This window comes from Oreochromis niloticus, linkage group LG17 (genome assembly GCF_001858045.2).
Source record: "Oreochromis niloticus isolate F11D_XX linkage group LG17, O_niloticus_UMD_NMBU, whole genome shotgun sequence".
In the NCBI taxonomy this organism is placed as follows: domain Eukaryota; kingdom Metazoa; phylum Chordata; class Actinopteri; order Cichliformes; family Cichlidae; genus Oreochromis; species Oreochromis niloticus.
The window spans coordinates 31,932,525-31,958,952 of record NC_031981.2 but is presented as its reverse complement, the minus strand read 5'-3'; the positions used below and the strand labels follow the sequence as shown (position 1 = coordinate 31,958,952).

Genomic DNA, 26,428 nt, shown 5'->3' with positions numbered 1-26,428 from the left:
TGATTGCAATAATGATTTTGTAAGATCTCATTTCAGATCTCATTTCGTGCTTTGTGTGGTGTTTGCAGGAGATAATAGGAGCATAAGATTTACAGTTGTGTGTGTTATTATGCACTCAGTGTTTGTAATTAATGGCACCGGTAACAAAGTATGAGTGGAGAAAATTGATTCTGTTCTCAAACTGTTGTAAGTCATTGTAAAAATCTTCTATCATCTTTCGAGAAAGAGGAAAACAAGATTATGTTGCACACACTCACTGCGTACTCACAGTTAGACAGTGGGATGAATTGTACACCCTTCTATCTATGATATTGTTTGTTCCCATTATTTTAATTTTTTATATTCCTCTTCCTTGTAGCGATCTGAAAGCCTACATTACCCATATGGCAACTTGACTGTGGACAGGTGATATAAGTAGCAGTGATCAGGCTACAGAGGAATTATTTTCACTTCAGCAATCTCCATGCAACCATTAATCACCCCTTTACTAAAGTGAAGTCATCCTGATGACTTTGTATCCAATGTTCTTGTCAATGAGTACACAAAGCCTACAATGTATCAGTTGTAAACATTATGACATTTTTTTTTTAGTATAGAAATTTTATCAAAATTTCTGTCTTACTGTGTCCATCTTCTATCAAAGGCGGGACGCAGCAAGATTATTTATTTCTTAAACAATCCTGAGGGCTATAAAACAAAAACATCAAGTGGAAGATACAAAAAAATTTCACCAGCACTGAGCCTGAGGATCCAATTGGGTGTCTGTCAAGGCACGGGATGATCCTCGACCCAAATTAAGGCCGTTACTGGTGCCGACTACAGACTGTTGAAGCTCGACTTGGAACCTTATTAAGATCCAACCATGCAAAATATTATTTTTTTGCCATTTTCAAGTGGTCTTAAACTTTTGATTGGGGCTGTATTCACATAATGGCCGTTCGTATGGTAAATGGACTGGTTCTTATATAGCGCTTTTCTATAGCACTCAAAGTGCTTTACACAACTTGTGCATTCACCCATTCACACCAGCACATCTTTCTAAGTGCCTCATAGCTAACATTCACACACATTCATACTCCGATGGATGCATCAGAGAGCAATTTGGGGTTAGTATCTTGCCCAAGGATATTTGGCATGTACACTAGGGGAAGTCAGGAATCGAACCACCAACCCTCTGATCAGTGGATGACCTGCTCTAACACCTGAGCTACAGCCACCCCACGTATTTGTCCTGAAGTTCAGTATTGATTTTTTTCATGTTCCTCTCCAGCCACAAAAGGCTTTATGTTACTTATATTCCGCTCTCGGTGTCTAGAAAACACAGTGTAGACATTTTCCTTTGTATTTTCAAGACCTAATTCCACTGTGACACCTTGAATTTAATCTTTGAACTCAGCAACATTTTTGAGTCAGTTGCTTAGTGCTAAAAGATCCAAACCATGATTGTTTGGAGTCAGATTGCCTGTCACCATGCACCTTGTGCAGCCACCTTGAGATCAACATTTGTAGCACACTCAACTTCTGAGCAACAACTACTTGCAATCAGTCACCAAATGTGAAAAGATTGGAAACAACTGATTATTAACCATTACCGAGGTGTTACATTAAAATGTGCAAAAGTTTCGCGATGAATTTTCAGTTACATACCATTACTTTTCCAAAGTTGGCTGTTATTAGCAAACAGTAATATGTAATAATCTGAACAGACCATTGGCTCATGGTCAAAACAGCAAAGCTTTAATACATAACGAAAAAGCAAACTGGAAATTTGAGCTGAAGTTCAGCCTTTCAGCTGAAGTTTCACACCTTTATTGATGTTTCTAAGTATCCAGTACAACTGTTGATTGCACTGATTGGAAAAAAACCACAATGTTTGGTTAAAACAATGTTGAGTCGCTGTGCTGACCTTCAAGCTTGATCTTCTCTGTGCCATTAAGTTTCCTGATGTGGGACTATAAATGCCTGCAGGTTGACAGCAGTGTTAGTCACTGGGATTACACACGACTGTCACAGACACACACTGTCACACACATAAACACTCACACGTGACCCACACAGAGCCAGTGTCTGTCAGCAGTAATACTGAGGTGTACAGAGGATTATCCTCACTTCTGTTAGTGTGCTTATTGCACTTGGCGTGCGTTTGTGTGTGTCGTGCACAACTTGTTACGTAGAAGATTAACAGTAGCTCCATCACGGAGGCTTTCAAATACAGTGCTGCTGGATTTTCTTCTGCTGAACACCCAAAGTGAAGGACGTTACTTTTTTTTTCTAACTCTGTATATTAGCCTGCTCTTTCCTCTTCCTTTTGTCGCTTTCCTTCCTCTCCACCTGTCACCTCCTCCTGTCTTCCCCAGTGTTACTGATGTCTGTGGTAATGGTCTGACTCTCCACCCATGATGTGTGATTTGGGGGATTTGAGGTGTCACTTGTAACAGGAAGGCGACTGATTTGGGATTTGCAGTGTGTCTCTTCGTCACTTTGATGCTCCGATGAGCCACATTTTTTCACTTCCAGCTTTTGACATTTAAACTTAAATCAGTACATCAAGACATTTTTGTCTTAAATTGCTTTAGTTACGTTATTCTTCTGTTCCTCTCCTGCAATCTGATCACTTAATCAATACCAATGTAGATTGCTGAGCTATTGTTTTAATTATAGATGACCCTCTTGCAGCCCTGCTATTTTTGGAGCCAGGGCTTATTGTAGACGTATAAAGCAGGCTTATAAAGTGAAGAATTTGAGTTGGGGTTTTATTTTGTACATGTTTGTGTTTTTTGGAAATTCAGCTAATGAACCAAAAACAGGTCTATGTCCACTACTGGAGTTGTGGGAGGCTGAAGTCCTTCCCTGCTGACACTGGGGTTATCGGTGGGGTAGATCCTGGACAGGTTGTTGGTGCATGACAGGGTAACGAAGAGAGACAGACAACTACTAACGTTCACGTCCAAACCCACAGCCAATTTAGACTCACCAAGTTACTGTGGGGTGCCAGCGGAGCGCCCGAAGAAAACCCATGCAAGCACAGCAAAAACCTGCAAATTATTTACGTCCTTGGACAAATTCAGTTTCTGAAGAAATTTAAAAATGAGTGAAAAAGAGTCAAATTGAAGCACTTCAGTGCAGTTTTCCCGTTCTTTAAGAATTTCCCACTTTTTTGGGGCATAATTTAATGGTACATTATTTGAATAAATGTTTGCGAGCTAGCAGTCCTCTTCCTTGTTTTTGTTGCTATAAGCTTCTCTTCTTTCAATATGTGGAGCAGTGCCGAACTGGCAACAAGGAGGTGTATTGTCTGCATGATGCAAGTATGCAATGGTCTGCTGATTAAATTATTTCTCCATAGTGCTGTTTAATGATGACATAAACAGTGGAAAGAAACAGCATATATGATCAATGCTTCTTCCCGTGGGAAATAAAAACTGAAGGGAAAAGTATGTATATTCATTTAATGAATCATGATCAGCCCTTTGAGAGATTTTGTCTTTTTTCTTAGGAGTTCACTCGTGGCAGTTATTCACAATTAGGGCCGTCTCTTTCCTCTGTTAAAGGAAAGGGTGATCTGAAAGGAGAATGTATTGGTGCAATGCACACAATCCTAATGATGTGAAATGCCTATCTCTAGCGGTTTTGTGTTGGATAGCACTGAAGCTGCACAATGCAGGGAAAGGTCTCTGCCAGCTGCTCAATGGAGTAACAATGCTCCTCTAGAGAGAGCAGAGGAGAGGAGAGGAGGGAACACAAGCCATTAGTCTCTGCCATCATCATCTTTCCCCCCACTGCCTCTGTCTCCTAGTTTCCTCACCTTCTCCTTACCTTTTATCCAGCTCCACATTATCCCTGTATATTATATACCTGTGTCTGTCTTGTTCTTAATCTGTTAATGCTACACTGCGGTGATGTCTGTTGGCAGTTAAATGCCGATGATATGAAACCCACACAATTTCCGTTTGTCTACAGAAAATTGTAGCACAACCTGTTCACTTTTACATGGGAATATTGTTATAATCTTTAAGATTTCTTAGAAGCCAAACCCCACATGCAAGAAAGAACCGTATAATGGAAAAAAGAAGATAAGTCCCAACTGTAGAAGTGGGGAAAGTGAGACAGATGGAGGCGCAGACAAATCATGCAGCGCAGAAAGAGTTTAATTGCGTATACTTATTAAGACAAATGCTAGTGTCTCATTTTTCTTGTGACCGCTATACAAAATGAAAAGAAAATCCATTTAAGAGCTATGAATTGACCTCTTAGTTAAGCTTCCCAAAAATCAATATTCAGAATGCTTGGTCAAGCTTTACCATGTGTGTGCGTGTGGATTGTAGACTGATTCCCTGGGCCAAAGTAGGGCAGGAGAGCCTGGCATTGACTCAGCTTCCTGCATGAGTGACCTGAGGAAACAGTGTGTGTGTGTGTGTGTGTGTGTGTGTGTGTGTGTGTGTGGGTGGGTGTGCTAGCTGCTGTCAAATAGGGGGAGGAGCAAAATGAACGCACCAGCGAACGGGAGATGGAGCAAGAGTGGAGTGTAGTAGAGACAGAGAGAGAGAAAGAGAGTTAGCATCTGTTGTTTCTCTGGCAGCTGAGCAGCACTGGACCGATTTTACGCACGCTTATTTTTCCCCCACTCCACCACACGCATGCTACATACCTGCATAGACACACATTCTCATCTTTCCTCTCCTGCTCTCTCCTGTGCTGCATCCAACGTGGAACGGGCTCCCTCTTTCTCTCTATCCTTTTCCTCTCATTCACGTCTCAGGACTCTAAGCTTCAAACCTTGCTCTCTCTGGCTTAGACACTGATCTGAGAGCCACTGTGACGGCATCACATCGCGGACGGTGTCTGCCAGCAGCCTGTGAGTACAGCAAGAGTGAGAGAAGCGATTCTTTACATCTCGCCTCTGGTAACAGCCTAACAGCTGTTTTTGGGTAACATTGTTGGGGGGCTTTAATGGATAAATCTCTGAGACTCTGTCACTGTGTTATCCATCTCATGGCCACTGATACAGCAGTAACATGTTAGCTTCTATGCAGATGGCTAGCAACTTTTGATGCTGATAACTTCTCTCACTTTCAGCACTTCTGTTTTTTACCGTGCTGTGCTGCTTTTGTGCTTTCACTAAACTGGACTTTAAACAATGTTCAGGATTTCAGCTCCCACTTTAACTGCATCAGCATTAGCTTGGGTCTTAAAACAAAAGAACATCAGAGCTGCATCCTTGGCAGCACAGGCTTTGTCTTTGCATTCAAGATCAGGAGTTAACAGAACCGATATCTTAGCTGCAGCACAGTCTTTGTTCCATAGATCAGAAAGAAGAGGAAAAGCGTATCGCTGTAGCTTTACAGTAGCTCTGTCTTTGTTTATATCTGATTCATAAACTGCTTTCATTCTTTGTTTTACGAGCAGATTTTTATTCTGCTGCATTACAGCTTTTCTGCTTCTTCTCCTCCTTTGCCTTTTCTCTCCATTCTGTTCTTCTTTTTTACCTCCTTCCCTGATTTTTTTTCTCTCTCTCTTGCTCTTGATCCTGTGTTGTATAGATTCACTTTGTGTTTACAGTCAGTAGCTGAGGATGTGAAAGTTTTTCATCTGGGCTGTCAAGCTGAAACTGACAAAAATACATATGTTAATCCACCAATTCGTGAGGGATTACAGCTGATTTCGGTCTAAATCTGAAAAAGCCAGACTGGGGTTGCCAATGAAAAATATGTAAGATTAAAGGAATAAATTAACACATGTATTTCAGCAAAAGGCTCTTGATTTTCATCTTTTTATGGAAAGATGGAGGCAGATTGCTATTTTTCAAACCTATCGTTTAATGGAAATGCAGCAATTCAATCATCCTCGGAAGTAAATATCCTAATCAGAAACAATATATTAAAGCTGTATTTTCTTTTGTCTTGCTTTTTTATCTGTGGAAAAATCAAAAGCTAATTGCAGATCATGTTGCTCGTTTCACTTGGCTTCAAGCTCTTTCAGCGCTGTTTAGTTGTTCGTGTCAGTGTGTCAGTCTAATGAGAGCTTTGTGGGGATATCAGCTCATATCAGGGTGTTTTGGGCTTGTTAAAGAGGAAAAGATGGGAAAGAAGAAGCAGGAGACACTGCAGGTTTCGGATCAGCCTGTGTGTGTGTGTGTGTGTGTGTGTGTGTGTGTGTGTTCATGACCGTGTGTACCTAGAGAATGATTGAATTACTCAGGGTTAATTAGATTCTGTAGTCCACAGCAATGGTTCACATACACACATACACACACTCACACACAGGGACATCCTTCAGAGGGGCTTTTTCAGGCTTATTGCCTGCGGCGTTGTCATCCGTGTATTAGTTGAGATATTTTCTGGGAAGCTGTGTGGCGCTAAGCAGAGTAGAAGACAGTCAGGAAGGATTTATTACACATTTCTGCTGCTTGTTCAGCCACTCCGGATCAAAATACTGCCGTTTGCGGCGGCTTGCTAAAGGTTAAAACTATGTACTTTATTGCTAGAGGAAGTGTGTCCAGATATTGTTGAAGCCATCACTGCACGTCAGCTGAAATACTTGTGTTTCCACTTTGTGCATACCGCAAAATACTTTACCTTATAAATAAAGAGGCTGAATGACATTTTAATGGCCACTGGAAAATCGGGTGAGACGGTAAAGTGTTTTTGCTGCATCTAGCAGAAGGACACTAAAGCACGAGGCAGCTGTGCTGAGTGTTTGAGCAAATCAGTGCACTTTGCATTGATTGGCCGATCGGTCGGCCTCGCGCAATTTACTTCATGCCATTCAAGGGAGATGAGTATACAATTGTTCCCAGCAATTAAACTGAAAATGCTGTTTGGAAATTCAGCAATGTATTTATGGGTCTGCACAGGTTTACTGAGAAAAACTGCATGCTGTGTAATTGCATTTGCAACTGTGGTGCTGAATGGCGAGGATGTGAGTGCAAACAACTCAGCCGTTTTCCCATCCAATACGTCAGTGTCGTTTTACTTTGAGCTCCAGCGTTGCGTGCCTCTTGCAGATCTGTAACATTTCAGCCAAAGAGTAAATAAAAAGTTAATAACTCCATGAAAACGCTGCACCAGTGATGCTGTGTCACACCACTGCTGAGCGGCTGGAACGTCACTATGTGAGATCGTTGTGCATGTATAATGGAGCGCCTCAGTGCAGACTCACCCATTTTCCACCTACGTCTAGCCCTAATATGTCCCACTGCTCTCTGTGTCAGCACTGGTCTGAGTCACATGAGCTTATGGTATCATTCCAGTATATCTCCCAAAGAAACTCACTTTAAAACATTTTTTTGGGTCAAACTTTACATGAATGATAAGCTGAAGAATGTATTTAGTTCTTTTCATGCGAGGAAAAAAAAAGGACAGAATGAGTGTGAAGTGCTGCCTACGTCCCAGAGTGGTTCATGCGGGCCTAGGGCTGTTTTCCCAGTTTGAGAAACAATTAACCAGTCTGGGTTTAGTGGGCATTATTAAGACTGAGAATTTCAATTTAGTTAGTCTGCTACCTGAGTATGACATGGCAAATTAAAAACAATATCTCGCCACTTGCCAGCCATCTGAAGTTCTCCCGACACATGTTTTAACAGTTATTTCGGTGTTATCTTTAATTTCAGTGGTCACTGGGGGTACATGAGCTTGCCTGTCACAAATGATAAAAACTGAATAAAAAGTTTGCTGACTTTGCTCCAAATTGAGAGCCGTATCTCTCTCTCTTTAAATGTTTCCATTGGTACTCTGGGCTTAGGCGGTAGAGCAGGTGATCTAATAGTCGGATGGTCGTTCGATTGCTTGCTGCTATGTATGTGTAATATTTGTGAAAGTGATGTATGTCATCACTTTCACACTCACACTCTGATAGCAGCATCCTATCCCAATTCTGAATATATTTGTGGCAAGTTATTAATCTTGGCCTGACAGATCCGGTGGCCTTTGTCTTTTACCTGGACATGAGACTCTTTTCTTTCTTTCTTCTTTAACATTAAGCTTATTAGAAGTCTTTTTTACCAGGTCAGTCTCTGTCTCTCTTATGAAATATAACATGCATCTTATTTTTTCATCCGAGCATCTTTTCAGAAAGGTCTGGCTTCCACCTCAGATGCTGTTGCTTCTTCAGTCTCTCTTGTAAAACATCTCTAGGCAAGCATATTTCCTTACGTGGAAAAATCAGGGGCCGTGGCGTTGTCCTGGTTAACAAAGAAGCGTGAAAAGTGCATGTGCACTATTTGATTTCAATTATTTTGATTCCTTAACATCCACTAAGTGGTAAGAACAATAATGTGCATGTGTCATGAATCCAACTGTAAGTTTGCAAGTGCACTTATTTCTTTGTGTATGTGGCCCTTTAAAAGGATTCAGTTGTTTTCAATTGCACTGTATGGCACGTTTATCTCTGCGATTTAGGTCTGAGTCATTTTGCGTCTACGCGGAGTTTAAAGCACACTGTGCATGCACGACTGTAAATGTGTGTGTTGATGACGATATTAACATGGATCGGGTCTGATGTAACGGGAGTTAACATTCACATCAAACAGACTGTTAGATTATGGCTGTAGAGAATCCGTTGATAACGCAGAGTGTGCGTGTGCTTGTCTGGGAGAGCAGTGTGTTTGCAGCTGAGTGGGGTAACTCAGCACAGAGGGAATCCTTTCTGATCTTGAACGCGGGGAAAAAACCAAACCCTACTTTCTGTAGTTGTCGTCACAACTCAACTACTTGCTGCCGCCATTTGTAAAAATGTGTTTTTTCCTGTTTGTTCTCGCTCTGTTCTTTTCTTTGATGAAAAACATGAACCATATTTTGTTTAAATCAATAAATGAAAATTAATTAAATTAAAAAGGTAAGGTTTGTGATCTCATGCCCGATGGGTCTAACAACGTTTCTGTGTGTCTTTTTGTGTGTAGAGTACAGTCGTTTCGAGGCAAAGATCCATGACCTGAGGGAACAGATGATGACCAGCAGTGTCAGCTCCAGCTCCACGTCTCTCCGCTCCACACAGAAGCGCACACTTTACGTCAGGTACAACACAACACACGCGCGCACACGTGCGCACACACACAGGACAGACAGAGGTGACTGATTATCCAGTGTTCATCAATGTGGCACAATCATTCGAAGACCTTATCTCAGCTGTCTACTGTGTGAGGTTATCACATCTGAAATCACAATTAGATGTGTGTGTGGCACAGTGTTACACTCACACATCCACCAGCCTGCCACCTCTGTGAGCGTCCTTCTGTCCTCGTGTCATTCTTGTCCTTGCCCGCCCGATTCCTCGGTTCCATCTTTAGAGCCCAGAAGCAGTTTCAGCTGCAAACCAGCTCCACTTTTTGATGTCCTTTCTTCACAAGAATCACAGTCTTTGAAATATTGATTAAAACGCTGGGTCGCTGGGTCCACATAAGTCACATTGGAGCTCTTGGAAGATCAATCACGTAGAAAGCAAAGACAGGAAAAGCAGCTCTAATGGCAACACTAAATGAGGCTTTAGGAAGACAAGCATTTTCTTTTAGGTTACTTCAGTTAAGCTAAAACAGAAAAAGCATCAGAGAATGTGGTCAAAGAACAAATCTGTGAATATCTATTTGACTTTTGGATTAAAAAAGCGATGCTTTCTCTAATCATGGCAAGAGATGTCAAAGAAAGAGAAGGCACAATCGATCTTTGTGCATTTCAGTAGGCTGTGCCACTGGCTGATTAAAGACCAAGCGTAACATTATAATGAACATCTTCCAGCTGAAATGCCATTGAATGTTGCTGTCTCCTGTATATTTGTCACACTGTCACTTAGAACAATTCAAGCTTTCAATATTAAAGAGTTTGATCTCAGGATCAGGAAGAAGAGCCTTTTAACTGGGACAAAAAAGGAGAACTGTTAAAAAGGCTGAATGGTTTTCATGTTTATAAATGCTTTTTCATGTCTTTCTTAATCTACTAACTCAGGTCTGTCAAGTTTTACAATTTTTTTTATACAAACAGTAAAATATCCTGCACTTCTGTATTTTTCATGCATTTTTTAGCTCAGTTGAAAAAAAAAAAAACGGATCTCAAAATTGAGTGTATTCTAGACGAAAGGAATATCTGACTTGAGCTTTGTGCAAGTGACCTGAAAGGAAAGAGTGGGTGCAGCTGGGATGAATGTCACCTTCAATAACGCACTCTCTCTCCGACGAACACGCACTTTCTGATCAGACGGAGAGAAAGAGCGTTGCGTCAGAGTCTAAACTTGGAGCTACAGGCCAAAGGTCGCAGTCAGCTATCGGGGAGCTGTAGACCAATAAATCAAAAAGATTTATCCCACTGACTGATCGTCTGCTTCATCTGACTGAGAAACACGCTGATTGATCCCCTTTCTATTTAATTATAAAACCCTTTAAGATTACTTTTCTCGGTTTTTATTTCATAAAAAATTGATTCCTTACAGCAAGATGCTAGAGGACTCTTGGTGCTTCTGCCTCAAATCCCCCCTCATTAAAACAAATCCTCATACTGAACTATATATCCAGTGGCTCATTATCAGGAAACATGGCATTGCAGCTGTTTGACATCATGTTTGTTAAATTTTTAAGTAGTTAGCCACAGGCATGATTATCATTAGCATAAATTAAGCGTGCCCCCATCCACTGTTTTCATTTGGCTCAGGCTAAAAGTGAGGAGAAATGTCCACTGCTCACTTGATTAAATGATTGGAAGCCTGCATTAGAATGTCTTCTACCAGAGTGCACCTAAATTAAATTCTGCTGTGGAAATAAACTTTTAACTATGTATGAGGGGGATGGTCACCATCCATTTAGAGGGCTCTTTCTCAACAAAGTTAGACATGAATGAAACTGAGAGTCTGCTGCATGTTGTTGCTTTAACGAGGCAATGCATCGGCCAAGCAGTGCTTTCTTCTTAACATTACCTAATTATCCTTGAACCCAAAGTACAGATAAGGCTGATGTCATTAATCACGAGTCTGTATACTGAAAAAAGTTCAGTTCTAACCTGATAATAGTGTCATAAGAAATGATATCACAGTTCATCGTGACATGTGAATGATACAAATCACACTTTCACTGTACAAACCCCCAAAGTTACAGACATTATATGCATGTTTCCATAATAATTATCATAATACATATTTTAGGCCACCACCTCGTCAGTGTTAATGACAGTCTTCCTCCAACTCTTTTCAAAATCAGGATCTTTCACGGTTGCAGACAGTAATGTAATAACCCCTCCAACAGCCCACGTGCAGCATAAATCACTGTCGTGCAAGAACTTCCTATATCTGGACACTGCCCAGAAGTGACCAATCAAATTGCACTGTGAGACTGGCAGCTGATTGGTAGAGCTGAGGATGTCGGTGCATGACAGGCTTTGCGTGTGTGTGGGGGGTACTCTGGGCTGCTGCCGTGTGTACTTGTGTGTGTATACAGGATCTGTGTGTGCATAAATGTTGTGTGTAAAAGACAGGCTAACCTTTCATCAGAGGAAATGTCACTGAAACAAAGTGACATACTGTATGTGCAGCTGTGCCTTGCATGAAAGGTGAGCATGTGTCCTCTCCTCCATTCTTCTTCTTTCCTGCCTCATTTTACATTCACACCATTATGGTCTATTTTAAACACAGCCTATGGTTCAGCAGTGTTGTAATTGTATATCTCACTGCGGAAAGGCTCAGGGGTTGCTGCAGTAAAAAGATGATGTCCTGTCTTCATTGAAGGTATAGAGTTTATTTTAAATGTCTGAATCCTTCGTTCTCTTTTTTATTGTTTTATTTTTGTATGTTAGAAAGATTCTCAGTCAGTTGTCACCTGTTGCTGTCCATATACTATATGAAGATCATTTTATTCTTGCTTGGGTCTGAATGTGTGCACTGAAAAATCAGAGCTGCGTCTGCTGAACTGAGTCCTGTTGCAAGCATTTTAAAATACTGCATTTTAAAAGTCCTGAAACTGAGTGTTATAGTTTCAAAGTTTATTTTATTTTATGGCTTTTTTCAACCTAATATAGTGACATTTAATGTTAGAATTCATTTTCTGCTGAAGGCTGTGGGAAGGATAGTTGTATGGTTGTATATGTTACAAAGCCCTAAGGCAAATTTTGTATTTTAGGCTGTACAAATATTGCATTAATGTACGCTCAGGACCAGTTATGCAAATAGGTTTTTACTACCACCCCAGTAACTCCTGTGCCCAGATGTTCATATATTTTAAAGTGAATCTCAACATAAAATCAGATTTTTTGTGAGAAAATGGAGAAAGTCAAAAGTATTTTTGATAATCTGAGAGATCTGTGAGTATCATTTTAACATTCAATTCAGTTTTATTTATACAGCTGCAGATCACAGTGAGAGTTGCCTCAAGGAGCTCTGTATTGTAACGCGGAGACAGTAATATGAGAGGAAAACAGGAACAATCAGAGGATCATCTATGAGCAACCACTTGGCCACAGTGGGAAGGTAAAACTCCCTTTTAACAGAGGAAACCTCCATCATAAGCAGGCTCAGGGAGGGATGGGTATTTGCCACGAGCCGTTGGGGGAGAGGGGAGGAAGACAAATACACTGTGGAAGAAAACCGGAGGTTAATAATAACTCATGATTAAATGCGGAGAATAAACACATGCACAATGAAAATGGGTGAGCGAAGAAGAAACACTCAGGGAGGGTTCAGGCTCACCTGATCTAGCCCTATGTGCTTAATCAGAAAGTAAAGTCTAATCTTAAAAGTAGAGATGGCGTACCTTTTCTTTTGGTGTTTTAAAGAAGAGGGGCTTGAAGCTGAAGGCCCGGCCCCCTATTCGGCTTTAAAATATCTTAGGAACTACAAATAAGCCAGCACCCTGACAGAAAAGTGTTTTATTGTAGTTATATGGCACTAAGAGGTCTTTAAGGTAAGATGGGGCCTGATTATTCAAGAACTGTATGTGAGGAGAAGGATTTGATTCAGGATTTAACTGGAAACCAATGAAGAGAAGCTAATATGTTAGAAATATACTCTTTTTGACCCACTCCCTTGGTGGTCTGGGGTGGCTTGGACCTGTGGGGACCTTTGCTGGGTACCAGACGGTTATTGGGTGCCTGGAGCCCTGGGGCCCTGATCTTAGTTTGTACTGGGGTGTTTGGCCTCTAGCAGGGTCAGCTGCCCATCGCCTCTGGTCTTCTGGGACTCTCGCAGATATCACCGAGATCTGTGGCCTTAGGTCTTCCGTAGTCTTCGGGGACTGCGGAAGATTCGGTTCTCCTGGATCCATCTCTCTCTGCCTCCGGCTCCTGGGGGGAGTTACTGCAGCTTTCCACCCTCATTTTCAAGTGCATTTCATGACAAAGACACATACACACTCACAGTCGACACTCTCTCTTTCTCTCTCACACTCGTACTCACACACACACACACACACACACACACACACACACACACACACACACACACACACACACCCCACAAGAAGATTGTTGATTTATGTACCTGTGCATTTTCGAATGTTTGTGCTCCAGGTGTTGTATGTTTGTTTTTCTTACAGATGCGGCAGTTGGCGATGCATTATGCATTTCTATTTGTATTACGCCTTCCACTACACAGCCGCCCCCACCCCTTTTTTGTTTCTCCTGACTCTCCTGCCTTAGACATTGTCATACTATATTCCACAAATAATGTAAAACTTGAAATGACACAAATAGAAATAAGAAGAAATAAACAGATAAACTCTGAAAAACGGGGATTATTTAAAAAAACAAAAGAACAATATGCTGTGGTTCTACTTCCTCATCATCATCATACAGTTCATGCCTGTTAGGAAACATGATTGAGGCTGTTACATGTGCTGCTGTAATGTCAGTTAGATGGTAAGCTGTTCTCTCTTAGCTTTGTGCAGAATGTTAATGTCTGTTATCACAAGCATGCAGTTAATGTTGTGTGATGTTGTGTACCGCTAATCTACATGTGAATGGGGGTTTAATTTAATTTGGCTGTTTCGCCTTAGACAGCAGTGCCACACAGTGGTTTTCACCTCTGGAAATAAAGTGCACATGTGCAGTAATTCTATATGAGGATTCATTGGAAAGTTAAACTGCAGTGCTCTTTGGACAAAAGGCTGCTGGCTGTGCAAAATCTCTAACACAATGGGTGTGTGTTTCTTTTACAGACTGGTTACAGTAATTCATGTGTGCTTCCCCACTGGACAAATTCCTCAGAGGAATTCAAATGAAGTAATACTGAGAACAGGTCACTGATTTTAGGGGCACAGGCACACAATTTAGGCAGTAATCGGATCACTGAAAAAAAAGCATTTACATGGTATGTAATGTTGAAAATGTCCACAGGTTAACACACACACTGTGCTATAATTGCAGTCTGTTAGGTGGCTACACACTGCTACACGCTGCAGTAATTAAATGTGTGTCCCTTCCCTCCAGTAATTAGATTTCAAAGGTTCTCATGTACGAATAAACTGACTGTAATTGAGAACTTGTAACTGATTTAACAGAATTATATTTACATAGCTGCGACTTTAAAAACTCTACACACCATCCATCAGTGTAACTTGGTGGCTGCAAAATTAAGTGGGATGTGTTTTTTTATTGTATGTTATATTTTCTGCTTCTAGTTGCAGAAAATATCTACTAATTAAAAAAAAGTACTTTATGTTTACAGCTTGTGATGTTCTTGTACCTTGTGATGCCATTTAGAATACCTGACTTTCCTTTGACTTTACGGGAACATATCTAAATATCTCACTGTACAATAGCTCCCATTACAGCAGATCTATAGGCTGCATGTGGTCTTCTAAAATAATTTTTTAAACACTTTCGTAGAGTTTCTTCTGATTTTTCCTACAAAGATAAAAACGAGTTCATGCTTATCATAAATATAATAGTGAGTGGTCAGTTTCTATACTTCCATAACCTATCATGACCATAGCTTAGCATTAAAAAATATGACTGCTTGTAGAATAGTTTATACAGAGGTTTATATAATTATACGTCTATAATAAGTGATTGTCTTGCAGTAAATATCAAGTATCACAGCATCGTGCTACCATCACTGTCACAGGCAACATATTGTGTTTGATGATCACTGTACACAGTTTAAACTGTCTTTAGGTTTAATCTAATCTAATTATCGCTGTCACCAACAGAGCAGCTTAACTAAAGCTTTTGTGCCATTACAGCTAATCAGCGTCACCCTGAACACTTAAGCGATTTCACCTGCAATCCTTCTGCCCTGCTCGGAGTCCTGGTAGACGGCGCCTGTTAACTTATATTACAGTAATACTAATGCAGGCTGTCACTTTTTAGCCTCCACCTAAAATTAAAGCGCTCAAGTCTTTTCTTTTATCATCTTGATGTATCGTTAAAAAAGCATGAAGTGCTGTGTTTTTGTACTAATGTCAGGCTCTCTGTTGGCCTGTCTGTGTCTCTCTGTCTGATTTTCTTCTGTTTCTCCTTCTCTGTCTCTGTTCTGTTTTATTGATGAAGGCAGTAGAGACTTTAGGGGATGTTGGTTATTTCAGCTCTACTTCCGTTGCACACACACACACAAACACACACGCATACACGCTGGCCTACTTTCCCAGGTCTTTTCCCTCTGGATGCATTTGCATCTCTGTGGTCACAGAGACAGACTACTACACACACATACACACTGACACTCACACAGACAGATGTGCACAACTTCAGACACAGACGCGGTGCCATGTGCTCCAAGACAAGGTCATAAATTAGTAATTAAAAAAATAATTTGTTGTGTAGAAAAACAGTTCTCAGCTGTTTTTCATCTTGTATTTATTGCAGCACGTCTTTCTGCTTCTTCTGTTTAGAAAAAAAATCTAGTTTCAAACTTCAAAATGAAATGTATATGTCATCAACTAACCTGTCCTCCAGCAGAATGGCTTGTCACGCTGAAGCTGAGCGTCTAACTGCGTGCGTCATTTGTTTTCTGTCCTCCTGCAGGGCCTTGTTTGACTATGATGGAAGTGCTTCGGATCTGAGCGTGCCCAATCAGGCCCTGCCCTTTCATTTTGGGGATATCCTCCACGTGAGCAGCGCCAGCGAAGAGGAGTGGTGGCCCGCCCGTCACCTTAGCCCCCCGCCTCCAAACTGCCCGGAAGTCGGGGTCATCCCCAGCCGCCGGAGGTCAGAGTTCAAAGGGTTTCAGATGGGAGCGGGTGGATGGTTTTATTGATTTTTGTTTTATTAACTAAAGTAGAGGCGTTACAGTTGAGTCTGCCCATTCCCTGCTCACATAACAAAACACTCGTCTCACCGTCATAAATCAATCCGTTAATTGTCTAAAAGCCTTGTGGCTGCTACCGGTGTACATGTAGTATTTCATTAGCCCTATCTCCACTACAATATCCACAATAGGGAAGTTAATACTGTTGCTCAGTGGGGACGATGCAGCTGGGTTAGGTGCCAACCATAAGTGTCCAGTTATATAATCGGTTTCCCATGAGTTCTTCATGCTTTTTTTTTCATTTGTCTTTTAAATATGAGGTATTTTGCTTGACATGAGATGAAAAATAGTGGCTGTATTTATAGTAGGAAGGAAAATGATGCAGTGAAATCTAGTTTTGAATTGTCGCTATCTCCTAAAAGTGTTCACATTTGAATCTTTGTTCAATACAAATATTGAATGATAACTCTTACACTTATATTTTCTTTCTGTTCATCAGTTACAAATCTGAATCTGACTCTTTTCAGAATGCCTTAAAATGAAGTATTATTGAGTTTTTCACATATAAGGATTAAATCAAATGAAAATGAAAACAGTCCAGACCAGAATGAACGTCAGTGTGGTCTTCGGTCATTTGATTAGCAGAGGCATACTATAATACGAGTCTGTCCAGGCGTATTGTGATTGGACACTATACAGCAGACCCTGGAGTCAACCATAAACCTTTACAAAACTAATTAGTAAACTAAGAAGACTAATAAGAAAACAAACAAATGTGTTCCTTTTCATCCACAGAGGTTTGTTCACATTGGCACCTTTCCGTGAGGAATATCAAGGTGGAAGACTGTATCTTCTTTTCATGATTTACTAAATGGGTTTTTCTTTTATTTGTTTGTTGTGGCTCAAAATAAAAGAGACAGAGGAAAAAAATCTACTTAGTTTCAAGGTGTCATCCCATTCTGAGTTAATTTGACGGAGAAGTGCGACCAAACGCAGGATTTCAGCTCCGTGCTGTTTAAAATACAGACAGCTTGGCAGCTGTTTCCTGGGGACAGCTTCCGTGGTCGGAGATTCATTTTCAAATTAGCTTCAGTTTTTACACCAGAGTGTCGTTTTTGTGTTGACTCATATCACTGCGAGCATCATCATTATGAAGAATCTGCTGAATGTAATCCTCTGGTGGAAATACATGCCAACTTTCCTTCCTTCTACCTTCTCCACTTGTTTCGCCCTGTGGAGGAGGTGACAGACAGATGTTAGATTTCTGAGGTGCAAGGAGAAGACAATTTAAGACAAGTCGTTTTACCATCCGTGACACAGAGGGAGGCGATGACCAGGGGCAGAGGGATGTGGAAAGTGATGGAGTGTAAGGAAGGGAAGTGAAGGAGTGTTAGAGAGGAAAGAAGGGATTCAAGGTGGCAAGGAAGAGTAGGAGTGAGTGAAATGAGCGGATTGTCACATATGGGTTTGACAGAGAGGTATTAATAGACTGAGGTGTTAAAGCAGAGGCTTGAGCATTAGGGCTACACAGATAACTGTGTTATAGTTAAAAAAAACACAGCCTAGAAACTAAAGAAATAGAAATTCATATATTACAGGCTATAGTTTGAAAATTGTTAAAGATGTTAGAATATGTCTGCCAGAGGTTTAGATATTACCAACTATCTGACTGCAGGATATTAAAAATGATAAGCTGGATTATGTGATATTAGCATTAGTGTTATGATGAAAGGTAATTATTAAAGTTCAGTCAGTCTTTTAATGTAAGCTGTGTTCGGCCTCTGATATAACTGTATTTCCTGGCTTATCCCCGATCATCCCTCCTGCTGCTCTCCTCTCTTCTTTTCCATGAAGGTCTCTTTATTCTACTCCTCTTTAACTTCTTGTCTCCTTTTCCTCTCGTCTGCTCCTTTTCTTCTTTTTTTAATCTTGCTTCTTCTCCTCTTTCTGCTCACCTGCTCTGTTTTTTTCCTCGTGCCTTTTTCCGAGGACAGTTTTTAGAGATAAAGTTAAGTGTAAGCATGCTCTTATAAAGATGTTGCTTATTTATTGACTTCTTATGAAACCTTCCAAGCCATTATCAGCATTCAAAGAACAGGATAACCCAAAGTTTATCTTTATCATTGCGATGTTCTTTTTTGTTCTGGTTTGTCAGTGACAGTTGTCGAGCTGTTTACAGACATCAGGGGGCTAAAAGCTGTATTACATAAGACTTTATACAAAGACACATCTGGCTTTTTTAAATTAAAAAAGAAAGCTAAGCAGCAGAGAAACAGGTCCCAGGGATTCAGCTTATTTGAAATTCTAGAGTTGGATGTGATCGCCAGCAGGAAATGGTCCTGCACAGGAAGTGACAAAGCTAAATTTAAACTCAGGAGACAAAAATGTCCCCACGCCAGGAGCAAGTGAAGCCTTCACAGGGAGGAAATGCCTTTTACACCCGAGTATGCTGGGGTGTTTCGATGCCGTCTCGGTCTTTTATTCCCTTGCACCTGTTTTAAGGTGATCACAGCCTGTTTAGATTAATGGACACGACCATGCAATCAGCTCTTCACTGTCAACTTACATAACATCTGGATAAGTGCACAAAATTCCCTCTGCTTCCTCTCAGTGCTATTTTAAACCCCCGTAATCTCATACTGATGCTTAAAGATATACAGTTTCAAAATTCCAATAAAGTAAGCTGCAAAATTACTTTTCAGATGAAGCGATATTTTGTGGCTTCGTTCGAATCATTCTTTCAGATCCATAACAACTTGAAACACTCGTTGTGAGGTTAAATTAGTTTTACAGTTTCAGGGGCTAATTGAGCTGATTCGCTGTCCATATTTTTTTCATCCTCTCTCTGCATGCCTCCTAACATTTGCACCTGTCTTTTGCTTTATTCACAGGGCAGAAAAGAAGGAGAGGTCGAGGTTAAAGACAGTCAGAGTGAGCAGGTCTCAGGACAGATCAGTGAGTATCAACGTTTGTCATAAATCTTAGAATTCAAACCAGTTCTTAATAAAGGAGAGATCACAGCTTATGTTACGGTACACTCTCCTAGTAAGCTGTGATCTAAAAGTGCTCGTCAGTATAAATGTGACACAAAGATCAGGATGAACCGTTTGCTCTCATGATGCCTGTGTACGTTTCTGTGATTGGGTCATGGAGACACTAAAATCACCTGCTGATGGGAAATTTCCAAACACACTGGCTGACTTTGTAGGTGTTGAATATAACAGTAAAATGTCAAAAGAAGTAAGAAGCAAAGCTTGAGCTCTTTACTCTGTTGAAAAAACATGACATCAAATGTCTTATTTTAATTTTGTTTTCTTACTTTGAGCAGTAAGGTGGATATTGTGTTGGTTTAAGAACCGTAGGTCAGATGAAACAAAGCAGTTGGTTGGTTGTTTTCTGACAGTTGGTAGATTGTCAGCTGAAGGTAGACATCCCCAAAATATGATGGTTTTTTTGGTGTTTGTTTTTTAAATGACTGAATCTGATTACAGAGAGGGCACAATGTCAGGCTGTACTTGTGTTGAATATTTTGTGCGCAGGGTAATTGTAGAGAACGTACTGTTACACTGTAACTCTCCGAGTGAGAGACTATCTCCACTCCGTTACATATTCCATATGTGGGAGGTCGTACCCCGTAGATATGGAATATGTAATGGAGTGAAGAGATATGACAGAGAATGGTTTTCTCTCTAAAGGCTTCAGCAACATTTGGAGCACGAAGAGCAACTTTATCGTGCTGTTATGAGGTCATTGGTGTGACCTTCAAATAGTACAGATGTGTACACATCTAAAAGCAATGTTGTGCTTCACTACAGGCACAGAGAGGCACAACAGCTTGTTATTTCCTCCAGTCGCATCAAACATTTGCTTTTACTCTCAGAGAGTAAGAGACAACAGCTATATCTAGTGGATATAACAATCACAATGATTTTCTGTTGGTTTCTGCACAAAGAAAGGAGGCTGGGTGTTTGAATGGATCCACAAAATTAAAGTCATCTGATTGCCTGCTGTGTTCGAACAACCATCTATGGTTTCTTCAAACCACAGCAATGTTAAACTTGGCATTTTACCTATAACCATGATTTTATCTCAAAACTAGACGAGGGATTGCTATTCCTGAACTTTACCAAAACTCAATAAGGACTGTTATTGCTAATTTCCAGCTGATTAATTTCATTCCAGGACTCAATTAAAGGAGATTTTCAGAATGCAAAGCTAAAAAAAAGGATGTAACTAAAGCTGCTTCAGGCTGAGTTCAGCTGTGTCACTATTTAAACCTTTGGTCAAGAGTAATACAAACATCTAAAATTTCTAACAGAATAGGCCTACTGTAGCTAAAAAGATAATAAGGGGAAGAGCAACAATAGCTGAAACTGACTGCTGGATTGATTAGTAAATGAGAGAGGGGATTGTGTTCATTTTAGAATATTTTAAACTAAAGGCTGTAACAAAGGACGCTTTTCAGAGAGAACTATAGGCAATGATGAATGGTACTGTTGCTGATATCGATATAGTTTAACCTTTTGTTATTTGATAGGTTGTCTGTTTATTAATGATGAACAGTTTTTCTGGCATCTGGCATTACTTTAATAAAGTTTAAGTTCTTAATTGGCCCTAGAATTAAAAAATCTATTCTTTATGGAGCCTTTAAACCACATTTGATTTGTAGTTCAGTCAGTGACTGGGTTGGCTACATTGCCCCTGTTAGTGACAGTCACACCACCTGTTAGTAGATGAAGAGTTGCAGGGGTAAACCTTAATTAAAAGTCAAACTACAGAGAGTGGCAGTTTTTTTCTCCTGTTTTTATGTAGATATTTGGGACGAGAAAAGTTTCAGTCTGAGTTCATAGGTGAGGCAACAATGTGACTTTATTCACACTTCACGCAGTGTGATGCTGAGCGCTGACACACAGGTTTAACACAAGCTATTGATATCACTGTGTTGTCAGCGCACACTCTCACTCTCCCTCTGTTTTCTTCACACTGTTTGAATCAGCAACGCTGCAATCAGCAGCTCCGTGTGGTGAAGAGATGATAATTAAAAATTGCCAAGCATGCAAACACACACACACACACACTCACACACACACACACACACAGACACACACACACGCGGTGTATACCCTGGTGCACTAACACTGTAGTTATTCTTGCTCTCTAAAACTTTGGGTATATGCGTTCGCAGTAGAGACCTCAAAGCTTTCAAATAGGTTTCTGTTGATAATAGTCAAAATACTGCTGGAATAATTTTCAATATGATAATTAATTGTCTCTTTACCCCCCCCCCTCTCTCTGTCTTTGTAGGATCAGGATGATAAAGGTAGGTATTCTCTCTCTCAGTGACACCTGCTGGTCAGCACATATAATTCCACCTCTTCTTAAACCTGACCAGACCTAAACTGTGTTATGTTTCCAGTCAGAGAGGAAGTAATAGGATGCAATTAAATATAGATTTCATTACACACCTAACATACAAAGTCTGGAGCGGTACTCCAAAAACCAGTTGTTCAATACGAGTCCACCTTAAAATAATAGTCAGTCGTCCTTAAAATTTCACTCATCCTTAAAATTTACTCTACAAAGTTAAAAAAAAAGTTATGTTCAGCTAAATGTCTAAATGTGCATTTGCACAGAAGAGGTCTATGACTAGTTTTACTTTTATGCATCAAGAAGGTGCATTTAAATGTCCAGTATGAATATTTACAGCAAGCAAAAGCTATTAGAAAATGAATACTGACATCTGAAATGTGGAACTTGCCCACATTCGATGGTTCTTGATAATAAAGGTTTCTGTTAATTTCCAAAAGCTACAACATTGATAATTTAGTTCGAGTCTATAAATAAGCACAGACAGGCTCCCTCAGAAAAAGTGCAAGACAACATTAGTGTGCCTAAAATATGCATGGTAATCTCCTGAATGTTTTATTCAATTTAATTGCCCATTAAATTGCTCAAACTCTAAACTTTTCTAGTTTCGTCATGAGTTAGCTGTGAAACTATTCCACATCATTTTCTAACCCTCAAACGAGCAGAGCGAACTAAACGGGCTCATTGGAGTCTGTTATGCCTCCTTATATTTTAGAGGGGAATATTTTTTTAAATAGCTCTTTTATCATGACAGATATTTGTAAGATTGTTGGGACTGCTTTTTAAATATTTTATGCTCTTTATCTTAGAGTATGAAGCTATTTGAAGTGACTGTTGTTGCGAACTGGCGCTGTACACATTGAATTAGTATGATAAAATAACCAGTGTTTAATTCAGTCATGGTTTTCAGTATTTTTTTATGCTAAAAAACTAAAATGTACAAACAAAATTGAGATATTATTTGTGTTTTTCTTATTACATTCCAAAATGTCATTGTTTCAGTAATGCTAGAAAATAACTTGTTCAGCTTTTTTTCCTTTTGTTACTTCAAACACAAATTACCAAATTAAATCAAAAAAGCGTATAATATTAGAAAATCCACAAATTTACACAAATTTAAATGGCACAATATGTGTACTAGTCTGTGTTTAATTTGCAGACATAAGGAAAGTAGTTAATTTATACGTAGATATAGATCCTGCCCAAAGGTGCCCTTACAATAGCCTCATTTAATCTGAGAAAATGGAAACATAGTATTATTGTATTTTATTACATCAGAAAAATTGCAACTCGTGTACAGTTTGACCGAGTTCTCTCAGCATTGTTGTACTTTTCCTTGTGTATTAGGCAGTAGATGTTGTCATTGGGATATTACAGAACCTAATGTACATGGAAAACCACATATAGAAACTGGATGGATGGAATTCTGTTTTGAAAAGTGAAACTACGTCAGTGAATGCAAGTTTGTACATGTGTTTACATATGTGTGTGTTTTGTATGTGTTCATATATATATGTGTGTGTGTGTGTGCTGACTCTGACCTGTCTTGTCCTTCCAGAGCTGGTAACCTCTGGCACCAGCGATAATGAGAGTAGTTCCTGTAAGTCTAGACCCTCCTCTGTCCCCTCTCTCTCTCTCTCTCTCCTAAATTTACTCTTCTTCTTCACTCTGTTCTTGATCTTTTAAACCTTGCCTCTCAGTTCATCACCTGCTTGATGTAGCTGCTGAGCTGTAGGTTTTCCTCTGTGTGTGCTTGTGGGTGTGTCACACGTATTGGTACACTGTGGTTTACTTTAGTTTTACGTGCATGCAGGTCTTTGTGTGTACGGTTTACCTTTCTCTGCTTCTGCAGCCTGCTTTTCCAGAGCTGTTGAAGAACTCTTTTTCCAAAAGTAGAAATGGTTAAGTTGTCAAGTGTCTGTCCTTTTAATGTGTCTTTCATTTGTGTTTGTTTAAACAGCTGGTCAGGAGGAGATCTTCCTCACCTACCAACCTGTCATGCAGCATGAAGGTCAGTGGCTTCCCTTTCCTCCTCGGTTTGTTGTTGTTTTTCATGTGTGTTAGCTTAGCTTATGTAGGTAAATTAAAGTCCCTCTCTACTCAAAACTGGGTTTCAATCTTTATTATTTCTCATTGGAAAGAATTTGTCATTTCTGTGTTGAAAGTGCTCGCTGTGTTTGTTAAACGTTTACCTGCAAACAGCATTTTTGAACTGAATCCTAGGCTGTTGCAAAAAAATCTGAAACTTCAAACCATTTAAATCAGTTGATGTAGCTTTAAGAATCAACACATCTTACACAATGTATTATTAAAGCAGAGTACTTTGTAACATCTTTAAACGTGCCTGGAGGGAGTAATTAATTGAGTTTGTAAGAATTAATTATTTTAGAAAAAAAACAGTCGACCGGTAGTTGGAAAACCTTTCCGTAGCTTGCTTAAATCCCACTGAAGCAGCGGTGGGTCAGTCATTACAAACTTCCTAGCTGTATTAAATAAATCATCTGGAGCAAGCTGCATTAAAATATTTATAGATTTTAGGGTCCTCTTGATGCACACTTTATTTTTTTCTTTTGAGTGAGTTGACTTAAGGTAAAAATGACTGATTTCAGACAGGCAGAGTTAAAGGGCTGGGATAAGTTTTTTAAAACTGTGAATTCTTCAAAGATACTCCAGAGGAGTGGATTTTACACATTGACGGAACCTGTTTTTTTTTGTGTCAATTCTCAGTTAATTACACACGGCCAGTCATCGTGCTTGGACCAATGAAAGATCGGGTTAACGATGACCTCATCTCCGAGTTCCCTGACAAGTTTGGCTCCTGCGTCCCACGTGAGTGCCTTTAGTTCATTATAAATCCCAGTAGAAACCTGTAACAGTTACTGGAGCTTTGCAAACCTTATGACCTTGAGGCAATATATCAAAATTGTAAAGTCATGCCTAATTTTAATACATTTTTTATGAGCTCAGTGAAGGGTCACGTTTGCCTCATTTAGTTTTTTAGGTTAGAAAAAAACTGACAAACATTTTTATGGGACTCCCAAACCTCCAACAAATGGATGTCCTACCCTGAAGACAGATGAGTCCCTAATGCGACATAATGTTGTGTTTTTGCTTTTTAATCTTAATGTTTCAGGCCAATATGTGCACTAAGGTGCTCATGAGCAGAATACTGCACACTAAGATATTTTATTTCTTTGCCTGAGTCTGTGTAAATTCTGATCTTTAGACACAACACGGCCACGGAGAGAATACGAGGTGGATGGCAGAGATTACCACTTCATGTCCTCCAGAGAGCTCATGGAGCGAGAGATTCAGGAGCACAAGTTCATTGAGGCTGGACAATATAACAACCATCTGTATGGAACCAGCATACAGTCTGTCAAAGAGGTCGCTGACAAGGTGAGACGGAGACACGATCAATGGGAAAAAGAGAGCGAGGGTATGGGAAGAAAGAATGTCTGACTCCGTGTCTCTCCCACAGGGCAAGCACTGCATACTGGATGTATCAGGGAACGCGATAAAGCGTCTCCAGATGGCAGGCCTCCATCCCATCGCTATCCTCATTAGACCACTCAGTGTCGACAACATTTTGTAAGTGACACAACATAACTGTTCAAAGACATCTTTTATCCGAGCATCTCTCTTGCACTGTTTTATCATCTGTTCTTTCAAAGCTCAAGTAATCAAATGGAAAGGTTAAAAATATGATAGTGGTTAAAAAAAATTGAGTAGCATCCTATAAGCATCTTATAGGTAAAAACTATCAGCAACATAAACAAAGCCAGTAACATTGTATAACTTCTCTAAATAAGTGCCAGAAAAATGTTAAGAGACGGTTCAAGGTTGACATGACAAATACTAATTCTCGAAAGTTCTGCTTTTATGTCATACTGATGAAATACCTCTCATGAATGTACTTTTTTCTCTTTTTCCATTAAAAAATGTTTAGCTGCATTTATTAGGGAAAAAAACTCAGTGAACTTCATTTTTACCCCTGAGCCGTAGGGAGTTTACTGGAAGGCTGATGGGTACCGCTGTCGGTTGACAGTGTTTGTATACAATATGCAATAAGTCAAACGCCTCTACAGTGAGAATGTTGCCTATATTATTTTAAATGAGGGCTAAAGTTCACTAATTTAAATAAATGTGAAGTCCAGCTTCTTTTTTGCTTATATGTTCCTTTACCTTTGTTCACTCATCACTTTCTGTTTTCTAAAAGTCACTGAATCTTAACACTGCTGAACTTTACGACAATATCAGTAGGGCTATTTTTACATAGTGTCTAATGGGGGTTTTTTTTACAGAAAACTAACTGTAGTCTCTTTCTGCAGAGAGATGAATAAGCGTCTCAGTGAGGAGCAGGCAAGGAAGGCCTACGACAGAGCTGTGAAACTGGAGCAGGAGTTCACAGAGTACTTCACTGGTGAGTCACCTAAACAAAACACATACCTTTAAATCTCCCCTCTCAAGGTTGTCTCCATGTGCACATCTGGACTGCCTCCAGAGTCGCTGCTACTATTAACTTACTGCAGAAATTTTTTGCACTAATAATATCAGGATATTGTGAGTGTATGATAAATACTGTGCAGTAAAGTCTGCTTTATTAAGTCTCACCTGTGGGGGTTACACACTTTGAAAAGAAAACTGTACACATGAGCTGTATAACTTTGGAAAGTAGGGTAAAAATAACATTTTCCATATCTGCTCAACTTTCTTTCATCAAAGATTAGTATGCTTTGAGGTGTAAGTGAAAATGTGATCAAGTTTATTTTTGTGTTTGAGGAGAATCTGTGGAGGAGGCAGCTTGGAGAAACTGTTAAACATGCAGCAGGGGCAAGCTGTGAACCACACTGGCATACTGTCACCTTTAATGCTGATAAAGTTGTTGGCAAGCTGTGATTTATTCACA

The 26,428-nt window shown here is 39.9% G+C and overlaps 1 protein-coding gene across 8 annotated transcripts in view; it reads left to right on the top strand.

Annotated features, from left to right (window-relative positions):
* The window catches only part of dlg1a (discs large MAGUK scaffold protein 1a), a 115,515-nt gene that overhangs the window by 85,408 nt on the left and 3,679 nt on the right, over window positions 1-26,428 (top strand). For 6 of the 8 annotated variants that reach the window (XM_005457145.4, XM_025899800.1, XM_005457147.4 and 3 more), the window contains 10 exons: window positions 8,897-9,011; window positions 15,930-16,112; window positions 19,044-19,107; window positions 21,457-21,472; window positions 23,078-23,119; window positions 23,480-23,530; window positions 24,247-24,348; window positions 24,746-24,918; window positions 25,001-25,110; window positions 25,851-25,942. In XM_005457145.4, the coding sequence (XP_005457202.1) occupies window positions 8,897-9,011; window positions 15,930-16,112; window positions 19,044-19,107; window positions 21,457-21,472; window positions 23,078-23,119; window positions 23,480-23,530; window positions 24,247-24,348; window positions 24,746-24,918; window positions 25,001-25,110; window positions 25,851-25,942 (948 nt within the window). Of the gene's footprint in view, window positions 1-4,512; window positions 4,856-8,896; window positions 9,012-15,929; window positions 16,113-19,043; window positions 19,108-21,456; window positions 21,473-23,077; window positions 23,120-23,479; window positions 23,531-24,246; window positions 24,349-24,745; window positions 24,919-25,000; window positions 25,111-25,850; window positions 25,943-26,428 lie in introns of those variants that run through there. The other 2 variants (XM_005457152.4, XM_025899799.1) reach the window with 2 other exon arrangements.